General features: G+C 43.9%; 1 protein-coding gene across 2 annotated transcripts in view; it reads right to left on the minus strand.

Moving 5' to 3' along the window:
• The window catches only part of RHOQ (ras homolog family member Q), a 41,997-nt gene extending 30,619 nt beyond the window's left edge, over positions 1-11,378 (minus strand). Inside the window, exons 1-2 of one of the 2 annotated variants that reach the window (XM_060754409.2) lie at positions 10,647-11,360; positions 8,702-8,760 (exon numbers count right to left, since the gene is read on the minus strand). In XM_060754409.2, coding sequence (XP_060610392.2) covers positions 8,702-8,760; positions 10,647-10,791 — 204 coding nt within the window. In that variant the 5' untranslated portion in view covers positions 10,792-11,360. Of the gene's footprint in view, positions 1-8,701; positions 8,761-10,646 lie in introns of both variants that reach the window. The other variant, XM_060754410.2, reaches the window with a different exon arrangement.
• Positions 11,379-15,631: the final 4,253 nt, after the last annotated feature.

A 15,631-nucleotide genomic window follows, 5' to 3' on the forward strand; every position in this document is an offset into this window, starting at 1 on the left:
GTCCCACAGGTTGAGAACCACTGTCTTATATGATGCTTTGGCAACTGATCCCGAATACTGGCCATCCTCTCAGTCATGCTGGCTGAACACCTCAGCTGGGATTTTCCCCTTCTATGTTCTGCAAAGTAAAGGGTAAAGGTTGTTCCCCTGACATTGTCCAGTCGTGTCCGACTCTGGGGGTTGGTGCTCATCTCCATTTCTAAGTCGAAGAACCGGCGTTGTTTGTAGACACCTCTAAGGTCACGGGGCTGGCATGACTGCATGGAGCACTGTTACCTTCCCACTGGAGAGGTACCCATTGATCTACTCACATTTTCATGTTTTTGAACTGCTAGGTTGGCAGAAGCTGGGGCAGACAGTGGAAGTTCATGCTGCTCCCCGGATTCGAACCTGCGACCTTTTGATCAGCAAGCTCAGCAGTTTAATCCACTGCACCACCGGGGGCTCCCAACTTAATCTTCCTCAGCCTCCTCCATAGAAGCCTCTTGTGTTTGGCCAGGAGGCTGAGTAGTTATTGCTTCTGGGAGTGGTTGATGGAGTTGCTGTTCCTAGCTGGGATCTTTTTCAACAGGCAAACCCTACTCCACGCTATTCATGACACCCTTCTCCTGCTACCATTGAGTCTGATAAACAACATTCAGGAGAACTTGAAAAATTGCCTGCCCATTTTGTGACATTTCTATAATAGCCAACGGTGGAGTTTGGGCCCATCTCCCCAACCAATACTGCTATTTCTGTTTCCTTAGTCTCACCAAACCTCCCAGTTACAGCTTATTTTATACACTCATAAAGTGTTAGAAGCCACTCTGAATATCACTTTGTTTTGGAACAGAGGACAAACACACTCCATTTCTGGAAAGAATTAACTGTGGAATTACATGTCCACCAAAGAGTGGCATTTCCCACCCACTTCCTTGAAACAGGAACTCATCACTACAGCTGCAGAATAAAATAAGCTTCCCTCAATCAACAACTGCGCTGGCTATTTTCTGCTCCACGGAACTCTGAATATTTCTACTCATAAGAAGGTCTAGCTAGCAATAAAACGAACTTATGTGTATGCATATAAGGATGCCTTCGCCCACCCACATTTCTTCCATAGCCAGAAACCTACTGTGTGCGCCACTGTGTTTTCAAGAATTTAAACAAGCAGCTCATCTGGGAGATGACTGATTTTTTTTACATCTTTTCATAACACGTTCATAATGGCACAATAAACCTTGGATTTCCTAAGAAAGCAGTGGAGATCCTTTGCTTGCTTTAAAAATCCAAGCCCTGCCAATCACCATTGAACTAGATTTAAGAGTGATGCATTCAGCATAAGATACTTTTCTATTCTCTGCGGGCCCTTCCACACAGCCCTATATTCCAAAATATCAAGGCAGAAAATCCCACATTATCTGCTTTGAACTGGGATATATGGCAGTGTAGATTCAGATAACCCAGTTCAAAGCACATGTTGTGGGATGTTCTGCCTTGATATTCTGGGTTATATGGCTGTGTGGAAGGGTCCTAAAAAACATGTAGTGACCTGGCCCTGGACTACCACATGAAGTTAAAGGAGGGTAAAACCCTTTTACCATTGTTTTTAATTGGGTTGCTGTTAGTTTTCCCGGCTGTATGGCCATGTTCCAGAAGCATTCTCTCCTGACTTTTTGTCCACATCTATGGCAGGCATCCTCAGAAGTTATGAGGTTTGTTGGAAACTAGGCAAGTGAGGTTTATATATCTGTGGAAAGGCAAAGCAGCTAACACCTCGCAACAAAGGATTCCCCCAGGCAGAAAACAGCCAGGCTTTGGCCAACTGCAACATTCACATTTGCCTCAAACAGACAAGAGTTCTTTCCTTCCACCAGGAGCAAAAAAAGCAAACAACCCAGCTGGACTTTTCCAGCACCACACTCCCTGCTAGTAATAGTTGTGGGAGACTTGGGGACAGAGACAAAGGGCAAAACAATAGAGGAAATTCACAGGAATAGATTCCATCTAAAGTTTAGTAAGAACTTTCTGACAGTGAGCTATCTGACAGAGGAATAAGCTGCCTTGAAATCTGGTGGAGTTCTCTGGAGGGTTTCAAACAGAGGTTGAATGGGCATATGTCAGAAGTATTTTGATTGCATGTTCCTCCATGGCAGAATAGAGCTGGACTCTTCCAACCCTATGTATCTGTGTGCCCCATCCAAAAATGAATTTGTTTGAGAGTAAGCTGCACTTATTTGAGCGTAAGTCACTAATACAATGCATGTGCTATGGGGGTGGAGTATGGGTTAAAGCCCAGCAAGCTACTTTACTGAAGTGAACTAGACTACTACTTCCCTAAAGCATGTGATTAACTGTAACTAAGGGTGTTTTATTCCAACCTCACAAACATGAGTTAGGACTAAAAAAATCCCTGGTGTTGATGAGAAAGAGAGCCGCAAAGCTAGAAACACATGCTCAGAATATGGGTAAGGAAATGTCCCCTGGAGCAGCTTGGCCCCGAGCCAGTAAAACCTTATGACAAATCAGAGGTTTGGAACTACTTAGTTGAACTCTACAACTATACAGGAAGTTAGTCTGGGTTATCAAAAGCCAGGCTTTTAACTTGCCTTGTGACCTTACAGCTCAGATCAGGCATGTAGCCAGGGGGGGGGGCTCGGGGGGCTTCAGCCCCCCCCCCGAAATTTTCATGGTGGTTCGCTAAAAGCCCTTATTGGTGCATTATTTAAACTGTTATGTTTATTCATATCATGATCTGAGCACCATGCTCAATATATCTCATATGCATGGGGGTATTGGGGTAATGATACAAAAGGTTTGCTAGGCTAGACCCTCTTTCACTCAGACTCAGCCCCCCCCGAAACTCAGCCCCCCCCCGAAACCCCCCCTGAAAAAAAATTCAGCCCCCCCCGAAACGAAATCCTGGCTACGGGCCTGGCTCAGATCATTTGACCTCGGCAGTTGGGATTTCCTTTATCTCGCAGGACAACCCATTTAAAGGCCCTTATCGGGTTCCCTTTGCTGTATCACAACATATGTCTTTAATCAGATTAGACTTCCTTTTGTTTGAAATTATGTATTTTAAAATATTTTATTGCAAATTGCCTAAACATGGCAACAGATTGTAACAGATCTCGCTGTCTACTTGCCACATTGTGAATCTTAAGAATGCATCTACACTGTAGAATTAAAACATTTTGACACCACTTTAACTGCCTTGGCTCAATGCAGTGGAATCATGGAAGCTGTAGTTTTATAAGGTCTTTAGCCTCCTCTGACAATGAGTGCTGGTGCCTCACCAAACTACAACTCCTATGATTCCATAGCATTGAACCATGGCAGTTAAAGTGGTGCCAAATTGCATTAATTCTACAGTGCAGATGCACCGTTAAAATTGGTTATTTTTTTCTTTTCTGTCTGCTTACCTGCCTCCTTCTTTCCTTCTGGGTGACCAAGGAAAGGAAATGTATATTTAATGACCCCTATTCCTTAGTTTTTATAACTTTCCTTGAATTACTTTTGTCACAAACCATAAAGACACAAATATAGAACTAGTTTCCCCAGAAGTCACCCTACCATATTCAGGTTGGCAAATCTCCACTGATCAACCCCCCTGAGCTTTTTTCTTGCCAGCACTTTCACCACTGTACAACTCCCATCTATCATATTGCAATTCTGTCCCAGGAATGGCAGCCCCAACATAGTAAAAGGTAAAGGTTTCGCCTTGATGTTAAGTTTATTCATGTCTGAATCTGGGGGGTGGTGTTCATCTCCATTTCTAAGCCAGAACCAGTGTTGACTATAGACGCCTTCAAGATCATGTGGCAGGCATGACTGCCTGGAGTGCCGTTACCATCTCACTGAGGCAGTAGCCTATTGATCTACTTGTATTTGCATGTTTTCAAACTGCTAGGTTGGCATGAGCTGGGGCTAACAACAGGAGCTCACCCCATCCCGCGGATTTGAACCGCTGACCTTCTTGTCAGCAAGTTCTGCAGCTTAGTGGTTTAACCACTGTGCCACCGCGACCTCAACATAGTATCCATGACTATATCAGGTAATATATGGGCATGAAAACAAAATGATAGTTTTAGGAAACAAGATCTAATTACTGAATTGACTGATAGTGTTTTTTAAGTCACAACAATTTTAAGGTTTCAAATCAAACTTTTCCTGCTTTGTTTTACTTTATGTTTCAGGCATTTTAAATAGGATTCTTTTTACTAAAGGAAGGCTAGCCAGTAGTCTCATTCACACTGGTAATTTGAGTCAATGTAGGCCACACCATTTAAAATTGCTTTTTGATTTCAGTTATTTCACTATGAAAGCACTCTTTTGACTTAAAAAAAAAACTTCAATACCAAGGTCATACGTTTGTGGGCATTTTGCTTGTGATCTGAGTTGAGACATTAGATATGCATACACTTAACCCAACTGAATGTCTCCCCAGATGTATTTCCACATGTGTTGAAATCCACTTTTTTATCGTGTCAGAAGCGAATTGAGAATACTGCAAGTAGCTTCTGGTGTGAGAGAATTGACTGTCTGCAGGGATGTTGCCATGGGGATGCCGGATGTGTTTCCATCCTGTGGGAGCCTTCTCTCACGTCCCTGCATGGGAAGCTAGGACTGACAGACAGGAGCTAACCCTGCTCCCCAGATTCAAACGGCCGACCTTCAGGTCTTCAGGTCAGCAGTTCAGATGGAACAAGGGTTTAATCCTGAAAAAACACTACTAGTCAAGACCATCAATACAGGCATACAGACATGCTTCATTTTGTCCAGGTTAAAGTTGTGGTCCCCAACCTGTGGTCTGTGGACCACCAGTAGTCCACAAGAACTAAAATAGGGTCAGTGGCCTCACCATTGCTACACTGTTGCAATGAGAGCGAATGGTCTCACAAAACCCTCTTATAGTACCGAGGCTTATTAAATATGGTTTTCTGTGGTGGACAGATGGCATCTACTGGATGGTATATATTCTGTATCAGAAACTAGAGCGGATGTGATCTATCCAATGCAGTTTTCTGAATCAGCACCCCAGATAATCAAACCGATAAAGTTGACCAAAAACCGGTTCATAACCCTTTTGGCACTTATTTGAAGATTGGTCCCTGGTCAAAAAAAGGTTTGAAACCACTGGTGATTTCTTATGGTCCTAAGCTTAGGCATCAAAACTGTGCTTGAATGTGTCCCCTACACAGTCATTCAATATGGACACTTACATCATTAACTACTGCAGCCATAAGCTGTGTAGGTGAGTGTTTTTTCCTATTATTTTATTGGCATTGTTTTGTTCAGAAATTAGTTTCTGATTTACAAAAGGGTGCCAGTGTTAGCTTGTTCCAGCTTACAGAAATGACAACAGTGTGCTTTGGCACCTGATGACCAATACATGTATTATAGCAAATAGACTTGCAGTCTATAGTCCATGTTATCAGATACTTCTAAGAGCATCAATGAGCATGTCTACACTGTAGAATTCACGCAATGGGACAGTGCTTTAAGTGCCATGTTTCAATGATATAGAATCATGGAATTTGTAGTTTGGTGAGGCGCCTGCACTCTTTGACAGAGAAGGCAAAAGAATTTATAAAACTACAACTCCCACAATCCCATAGCATTAAAGTGGCATCAAATTATATTAATTCAAAGTGCAGGTGCACCCAATATCTTCTGGAGGCCAAGATGGCTTCTGTAGGATCTCAAACCACATCTACCCTTGTTGTTATGATTCAGCTTTTGAAGGATCTGCCTTTCTTATTTTGCTCCTCTAGCCTTCCTAATTAAGGACTGCAGACTCTTGCAGTTTTACTGAAAGTCCTGCTGTTCTTTTCTAGATATATACTTAATCCTCCAGCTGGTGAAACAATTGAGGTTTATAGCAGGCATGTCTATAGAGAGAAGTCTGGTGATATAATTCCAATGTGTGCTATTAAAATGTAAACAATGAATTGAAAGGACCCTACTATATTTATTGTCTGCATGTTTATCCAAATGCCCAGTTCTACAGATACTGGGCTTTATTTTTTTCCCTTCTTTTTGAAAGATAAAATCTTATTGTCCAAAGCCTGTCTTGTGACAATCACATTTAATTTTTATAAGGCTTTCACACAGAGTAATTCTATTCTGCTGATCTTCTTGGATAAAAACAAACCAACCCCAAGTCATGCAAATGAACTAAGTTAAGTTTTTACACAGCACATAATCACTTTGTGGAGTTTGGTTTCACAAGATCTGATGATGACTAGAGCTTGGAAAAGTTGATTTTGTGGATTGTAGCTTACAAATCTCACAGACCTCTTAAATTCTCACAAATGTTACTTGGCGACATTATCACCACCTTTCATCCAAAGCACAGTGGTAATTTTGAAAGTGGAAGCAAATAGAATGACAGTTCCAAATACCTATACCAGTCAAGAGAATCCAAAAATTTTGGCACGCTGTAGTTCAGTGGTTCTCAACCTGTGGGTCCCCAAATGTTTTCGCCTACAACTCCCAGAAATCCCAGCAAGTTTACCAGTTGTTAGGATTTCTGGGAGTTGAAGGCCAAAACATCTGGGTACCCACAGGTTGAGAACCACTGCTGTAGTTGGTTTGTATCCATAAATTACATAAGGATGACTTTACCTATCAGCATTCAACAAAATATATCCTCTTCAAGGTTTTCCCCCCTAGATTCTGCAAGTAATCCTATGTATGCTTCCATCACAGGTCACCACGGAGTCACAATGGAGGAATTAGCCAATTCCCAAGAAAGGAGATATCTCTGAGAACTTTCTTGGTCCTCGTGGCAATTCTATGGTAAGATCTGGCAAAAGTCATTACATTTGATGCGTTTTGCTATTATCCACGGTTTCCTCTTTCCATTGTAAGTTCAGGGAGGTATACAAGAATGACACTATAATTCTAGCACTAGACATTTCCACCAGGAGCAGATCCTTTACAAAGCTAATCGATCCTAGTTGCTTATACAACACAAAGCTACACTAAAATATTCTGTATTATGGCAGAAGTGACTCATAACAATATATTGTTGCTGAGAGAAAATTTATTCCTTTTTCACCTCTCACACTCCATCTATTGTAACAATTGAAAAGAAAGGAAAAAAATTGAAGGGAGGCAGCAAATTATACCATTGTCCCTGCTGATCATAAAGTACCACTACTGCGATCCCCTGATACTTTATTACCCCACTGGGTTCAATGAGATGCAAAGATACTAAAATGTACAGAGGGTAAATAGCCTGAGGGTCTCATGCAGAAGCGGCCCTAAGTACTTTTCAATGGTAAGCAAACAGTATTTTGTCCCCACCCCACCCCCACCAATCACTGATATATATTTTCTGTTCGTCGTGGGAGTTCTGTGTGCCATATTTGGTTCAATTCCATCATTGGTGGAGTTCAGAATGCTCTTTGATTGTAGATGAACTATACATCTCAGTAACTACAACTCGCATATGTCAAGGTCTATTTTCTCCCAAGAGCACCTCAAGAGCGCCCCTGGGAAAAATCAACTATACTGCAAATGCTTACTTTGCATAATGGGTTGAGCCGCCCCTGGTCTCATGTGGCCTTCAGGACCATTTTTGTGGCCTTCAACGAAGTGATATCACTTCCTAAAGTTAAGAGGACTCTCCATTGCCCAAGAGGCCTGAAACACATGATGAAAACACTCTCCTGATGTACTAGAGGGCATTTGTGGAGTATTCTTTCTTTTTTTTTCTTTTTTGCAATGTGGACAGTAGCTGTTCAAGGTTTTCTGGGGGCCTAACATGGCCTCCCACTGTTGTCCAGCCCGATGTATGATTTGAAAAGCACAATTGCTTCTAAACACATTTCGGCCACACGATTTCTGTGCTATCCTTGATAAGATCACCTGCATTTAAAGCATTCAGGTATATTTCTGTCTTTATTTATTACCACTATGTTACATCAAATATCCTATATTGTGCCAAAAAGGGGAAAAAATAGACTGCAGACACGGAAGCGCCATTGTCAGCTTGGTATTCATTATGCCTGATTTGGATGCAAAAGCTGTAGTTTGGGATTTCCTGTTTGTTTTCCCTCCTCCTCCTCCCTTCAGCACTGAGCAGATGTGCCTGAAGTGTGTGCGTGTGTGGGGAGTCCTGTGCGCTGTGCTCTAAAACTATTCAGTCATTGCTTGCGAATGTTTTGACTCAAAGGATGGAAAGCAATGCGTCCCTGGACTGTAATAAACACAACCAGGCAAACTGCCTTCCCATAATATTAGATGATGCCATTATTCACCAATCAGAGCCCGAGGTTCCTGCTGCCCGCGCACCAATGAGAAGCTAGACACAACTCCAAAGAAGACCCAGTCATTTGGAACTAAAAATAAAGTATCTGACAGGGCTGGTTTGTTTTCATGGTGCAATAGGAGTTAAGAGATCAGGACAGCAACAGACCTGTTTGTAACTGGGGAGTGGGTTAGGCTGGAGAGCAGTTCTTTCTCAACAGATCTGTGCCAAGCAATATACAAAGCGATTATTATAAGCTGCCAGTGTGAGACACTTCGACATAAAACACAGGACTTTGAATAATTCAACGTGTGCAAGTAAGCATGAAAAGAGCTATATTTTTGGAACACACCCCGAATGAATTCCTTAAAAAAAACTGCACACAAAGCAGACAAACCTATTTTGCTCATCCAGATCCATGACATCAAAAAATACAAGAAAATAATATTTAAAAACCCTTACCTGTCCTGCAGTGTCATATAGCCCAAGGAGATATTGCTTGCCTCCAACTGTGACACTGACTGCAAAAAGAAAATGCAGCAGGGCATCAGAAGCAAAGCAGACATACACACCACACACAAGCTTTGAGCTTCTCTCTTCTCATTTCAGAACACCAAGAAGTACAAGAAGGGAGTATGGTTTCAATTATTCACTCAGACTCAGACATAATCATTAAAAACTACCACGTCCCACAGAAGGAGAAAGGAATGATTTTTTTTTTAAAAAAACACCTTCAAGGCACTTTTAGGATGGAGCCAAGCAGAGAATGAACATTGGGAAAGGGACCACATGCAAGAAACAGACTGTTCCCATTAAAAGTGTGCATTTCCTCTTGACACACTCCAACTTATGTGTGCCCACAATGGAAAGTATTTCAGGATATCGCTACAACTTCAAATTCACCCCCATCCCTTGCTATTCCTTTACTTTTCCAGTTTTCATTCACATTTTTGGGCTCCTAAATGTGATCTTCTTGGAAAACAGTTTCTCAAATGGAGGAAGGGGGAGAAAGGAAAGAGGGGAAGGAAGGAGTAAAGCAAATTTTCCTACAAAATAAAACACCCCCACTTGCACATTCTTTTTTACTTTTCCAGTTTTCATGTACATCTTTGAGGCTCTAAATATGATCTTCTTGACAATTAGTTTATTAAAGGTAGGTGATGCAGGAAGTGGAAGAAGGAGGAAAAGATGAAGGAAAAAATGAAAGGAGCAAAAGAAGGAAGAAAGGTAGTAGGAGGAAAGGAAGGAGAGGAAAAGAGAGAGGAAGGGAAAGAAGAAAGGAAAGAAAGAATGAGGAAAAGAAGGAAGAGGGAGGAAAGGTGATAGGGAGGAAGGAGAGAAGAAGGGAAGAATGGAAAAAAGAATGAGGGAAGGAAGGAGGTAATAAAAAGAAAAGAAAGAAGGGAAAGTAGAAGGAAGAAGGGAAGGAATGAAAGAGGAAAGGACGGGGAAAGCAGGCAAGAAAGGAAGGTGGGAGGAAGGAATAGGAAGCAAAGAAATAAAGGAGGAACAAGAAGAGGAAGGAGGAAGGGAGGGAAGGAAGGAAGAAGGGAGCGATGATGAAGAGGGAAAAAAGGAAGGAAGGGAGGGAAGGGGGTAGGGAAGAAAAAAGAAAGGAGGGAGAGGGGGAAGGGAGAGGAAAGAGAGAAAGAGAAGGGAAAAGGGAAAGAAGAGAGAGAATGAAAAAAGAGGGGGGGAAGGATGGAGAGAGAAAGAGAAGGAAGGACAGAAAGAGATAGAGAGAGTGTGTGAGAGAGAGGGATGGAGAGAGAATAAAAGAGGGAGAAAAAGGAGGAAGGATAGAAAGAAAGAGTGAGTGAGAAAGGGCAGAAAGAGGGAGAAAGAGAGAAGGATGTAGAGAGAGACTGAAAGAGGGAGAAAGAGAAGGAAGGATAGAAAGAAAGTGTGTGTGTGAGAGAGAGAAAGGACAGAAAGAGAAGGACAGGAAGAATGACAGAAAATGTGTGTGTATGTGTGAGAAAAAGAAGGATGGAGAGAGAGAAAGAGGGAGAAAGAGACAGGCATAACAATCCTAGCCAGATGTATCCGTGGTCAATCCAAACCGTCCTCTTCCCCACAGCTTCTCCCCTTCCTTCCCTTTTTGGCCTGCCATAACCAGCTAACTCCAACTGTGGGGAGGGCTGGGAGCAGTGTCCCAAACGAGTTTAAGGCAGACTTGGGCCTTCCTTCCAGGTGTTTTGGACTTCAACTCCCACCATTCCTCACAGCCTCAGGACCCTTCCTTTCCGCTTAAGCGGCTGAGGGGGGAAAGGAAGGGTCCTGAGGCTGTGAGGAATGGTGGGAGTTGAAGTCCAAAACACCTGGAAGGCCGAAGTTTCCCCTCAAGTTCCCGGGAAAGAGGGAGGGAAGGAGGGAGGGAAGGAAGGGGACCCTCTCTCCTCCTCACCTGCGTAATGGTCGAAGACGGTGGGCACGTACTCCTCGGGGAAGGCGTCGTTGGCGTAGCTCATGAGGAGGCAGGTCTTGCCCACCGCCCCGTCGCCCACCACCACGCATTTCAGCATCATCGCCGCCGCCCCTCCGTTGGCCATGATGCAGACGAGGAGAAAGAAGAAGAGGAGGAGGAGAAGGCGCCCCGACCCGCCGCCGTCATTGTTTTGTGTTGGAGGCGCAAAGGAGAAAGAGGAGGAGGAGGAGGAGGAGGAGGCTCTGGTTGAGAGGCAGAGCTTCAAGCCTCTCTCTCTCTCTCTTTCTGAGTTTGGTTTCTTTAAATGCTGGCCAGGGTTTTGTGTTTTCCGTCCTCCCCCTTTTGCCTCAGCAGCAGGCGCCACAAATCACGGGGGGAGGAGGAGGAGGAGGAGGAGGTAGGAGGTGGCGTGGCTTCTCCTCCTCTTCCTCCTCCTTTTGCCCTCTTCCTCCTCCTCTTCTTCCTCCTCCTCCTCTTCTTCTTCCTCTGAAGGTGCCAAATGAGGCTCGGAGGGGTTTCCCTCCCTTGAGGCTGGGAAGGAGAACGGGAGACACGTCCACACGGGCCACTTTAGCCCGCTTCGAGCCCCCTCCTCCCCTTCTTCTTTCCATGTGCCTGAAGGGGAACCTCCTTCCCTCTCCTCCTCGTCATGAAGTGTGTGTCTGTCTCAAAGGAGTGGAAAGGTACTTTATTTTCCTGCAAAAGGGGAGACCAAGCAGCTTTTTCCTCTCCCTATAATATATATGTATTTTACTAACGAGGTCGGCCTCTCCCTGCCACCCCAGGCCAGTTGGAGAGGAAAGGAAAGGAAAGGAAAGGCAAGGAGGAGCCCTTGCCCAACAGCTGAGGGATCCTCTCCCAAGTGCCACCTGCGGCCAGAAACGTCCACAGCGCTTTCTCAGGCGGGATGGATGATGTCATCACTCCCGAAGAGGGATCCGCTCCAGACATTTTAGGGTTGGAGCCCGCGAGGGTGGCGCAGTGGGTTAAACTCTTGTGGCAGCAGGACTGAAGACTGACAAGTCGGAGGTTCGAATCCGGGGAGACTGCGGATGAGCTCCCTCTGTCAGCTCCAGCTCCCCATGCGGGGACATGAGAGAAGCCTCCCACAAGGATGATAAAACATCAAAACATCCGGGCATCCCCTGGGTAACGTCCTTGCAGACAGCCAATTCTCTCACACCAGAAGCAGTTTCTCAAGTTGCTCCTAAAACACACACACACACAAATTTCAGGGTTGTATGACAATACATTGAACATCTCTACGGGAATGATAAAACATCAAAACATCTGGGTGTCTCCTGCCAATTCTCTCACACCAGAAGCAACTTGTAGTTTCTCAAGTCAGCCCCCCCCTCTCTCACACACACACAAATTTCAGGGTTGTATGGACAATTCATTGAAAATCTCTATGGAGATGATAACACATCAAAACATCTGCAACGTCCTTGCAGATGGCCAGTTCTCTCACACCAAAAGCAACTTGCAGTTTCTCAAGTTGCTCTTGATACACACACATACAAATTTCAGGGTTGTATGGACAATACATTGAACATCTCTACTGGGATGATAGAACATCAAAACATCTGGGTGTTCCCTGGGCAACTTCCTTACAGACAGCCAGTTCTCTCACACCAGAAGCGACTTGCAGTTTCTCAAGTTGTGCATGTGTATGTGTGCACACACACATACACAAATTTCAGGGTTGTATGGACAATACATTGAACATCTCTATTTCAGGGTTGTATGGACAATACATTGAACATCTCTATGGGGATGATAAAACATCGAAACATCTGGGTGTCCCCTGCACAACATCCTTACAGACAGCCAATTATCTCACACCAGAAGCGACTTGCAGTTTCTCAAGTCAGGCCTGACACACACACACAAATTTCGGGGTTGTATGGACAATACATTGAACATCTCTATGGGGATGATAGAACATCAAAACATCTGGGTCCCCCCTGGTCAACGTCCTTGCAGACAGCCAAAGCCAATTCTCTCACACCAGAAGCGACTTGCAGTTTCTCAAGTCAGGCCTCACACACACACACACACACAAATTTCAGGGTTGTATGGACAATACATTGAACATCTCTATGGGGATGATAAAACATTAAAACATCTGGGTGTTCCCTGGGCAACATCCTTGCAGACAGCCAATTCTCTCACACCAGAAGCGACTTGTAGTTTCTCAAGTCGCTCCTGATACACACACACACACACAAATTTCAGGGTTGTATGGACAATACATTCAACATCTCTATGGGGATGATAGGAGCCCCCGGTGGCGCAGTGGGTTAAAGCATTGAGCTGCTGAGCTCGTTGATCAAAAGGTCGCAGGTTCGATTCCGGGGAGCAGTGTGAGCTTCCGCTGTCAGCCCTAGCTTCTGCCAACCTAGAAGTTCGAAAACATGCAAATGTGAGTAGATCAATAGGTACCGCTCCGGCGGGAAGGTAACGGCACTCCATGCAGTCATGCTGGCCACATGACCTTGGGGGTGTCTACGGACAACGCTGGCTCTTCGGCTTAGAAATGGATATGAGCACCACACCCCAGAGTCAGACATGACTGGACTTAATGTCAGGGGACTACCTTTACCTTTACCTATGGGGGATGATAAAACATCAAAACATCTGTGTGTCTCCTGCACAACATCCTTGCAGACAACCGATTATCTCACACCAGAAGTGACTTGCAGTTTCTCAAGTCATTCCTGATACACACACATGCAAATTTCAGAGTTGTATGGACAATACATTGAACATCTCTATGGGGGATGATAAAACATCAACACATCTAGGCGTCCCCTGGGTAATGTCCTTGCAGACAGCCAATTGTCTCACATCAGAAGTGACTTGCAGTTTCTCAAGTCGCTCCTGATACACACACACACATATTTCAGGGTTGCATGGACAATACATTGAACATCTCTACAGGGGTGATAAAACATCCAAACATCCAGGTGTCCCCTGAGCAACGTCCTTGCAGATAGCCAAAGCCAATTCTCTCACACCAGAAGTGACTTCCTGTTTCTCAACAATGACCATAGTACATTACTCCAGATCAAAGTGTCATGTTTTTAGGCTCAAATGGAAGGTTTGGGGATTTGGAGCTAATCTTATCTCTCCAGGGTGGTCATTCCAAAGCTGGGGAGCCACAACCGAGAAGGTCTTCTCTCTCGTCCCCAACAACCACATCTGTGATGGTGGTGGGACTGAGAGAAGGGTTTCCCCAGCAGATCTCAAGGCCCACACCAGTTCCCCCATTTTTATCTTCACAAATATTCAAAGAGAGGTTAGTTTGTGGGGTGGACCATTCTGGGACCATTAGAGCTAAACAGAGATTGAAACCCAAGTCACAACTATCTGCTTCCCATTATCTATCTATGAATAAATACATTCATCTGAGAAGCCACCAAACAAGAGAAAGCACCAACAATGTAATGCAAATTACTTGAGAGACATGACAGGGGTTGAAAACCAGTGGTTTAGTTGGACATTCCTTTGAGGCAAACTTCAACCTCAGGACAGTACTTGATATTTGTAGATATTTATATACTCCTAAATTTTATTTATGTGGCTTTTACTCAGTGATTCCCAAATGTTAGATCTCCTCAGTCCCCAGAATGTATGAGGTGACTGTGGCTTCTGGGACCTGAAGTCCAAAAACATGTCGAGAACCAGTTTGAGAACCAGTGCTTTAAAATCAGTATGGTTTGATCCTGTAAGTGATTGTCGTAGTAATGTGCCTTATACTTCAGGACTGGAAAATCTTAACACTCGCCATTCACCTTTCAATGAGATGGAGATTGTGTTGCTTTATCTTTATTTGAACGTATGTCTTGCAAGTCCCAATTTTGATTAGAGATCTCTTTGGCTTACATTAAGGTCTATGGCTAGACTGTCATTTTATCCTATGTTGTGACCTCTCTATCTATGTTGTTTTTGCAATGGGAAAGTACATGCTACACACTCGGTTCTTGTGGGTTTTTTCAGGCTATAGGGCCATGTTCTAGAGGCATTTCTTCTGACGTTTCGCCTGCATCTATGGCAAGCATCCTCAGAGGTAGTGAGGTTTGTTGGAATTAGGACAATGGGTTTATATATCTGTGGAATGGCTGGGGTGGGGCAAAGAGCTCTTCTCTGCTGGAGCTAGGTGTGAATGTTTCAACTGACCACCTTCATTAGCATTTGAAGGCCTGGCTGAGCCTGGGAAAATCTTTTGTTGAGAGGTGTTAAGATGTGCCTGGTTGTTTTCTCTGTGCTGTTTTGCTATTGTAATTTTAGAGTTTTTTAAAATACTGGTAGCAAGATTTTGTTCATTTTCATGGTCTCTTCCTTTCTGTTGAAATTGTCCACATGCTTGTGGATTTCAATGGCTTCTCTATGTAGTCTGACATGGTGGTTGTTGGTGTGGTCCCGCATTTCTGTGTTCTCAAATAATATGCAGAGCACCTGATGAACCAGCCTGGACACCGCATATTATTTGAGAACACAGAAATGCTGGACCACACCAACAACACATCTGGAGAATGCCAGTACAGGGTGCAGCACAAAACAATTGCTTATCATTTAAGATACAAGCCCAATCCACATTCCCATTTCAGGTTCTGAAGAAGACTTTGAGACTGGGTGCTAAAAGGCCATCTAGCAATGTTGCATCCTGCTAAGGCTCCTCACAAATGTGTTCCAGTTCTGTTTTAAAATTAGCAAAGTGGTGTGTATCTGCTCCCATGACTGATTATTTTGTTTTCTTGCAATCCATAGTGAAAAGAACTTGCAGCGTAAGGAAGAAGAGTTCCAAGGGCAAGTCAAACTCACAATTAGCAGAAAGATTGATAATGGTCCCTAACCCCACCACGCCACCCCCAACGCCTTGGACAAAAAAATCTCACAGCCTGATTTAAATGTAACAAGATGTTTCAATTTTAACTTCACACACAGAAAATTAGCTCCAT

The sequence above is a fragment of the Anolis sagrei genome, chromosome 1 (assembly GCF_037176765.1).
Source record: "Anolis sagrei isolate rAnoSag1 chromosome 1, rAnoSag1.mat, whole genome shotgun sequence".
Classification (NCBI taxonomy): Eukaryota; Metazoa; Chordata; class Lepidosauria; order Squamata; family Dactyloidae; genus Anolis; species Anolis sagrei.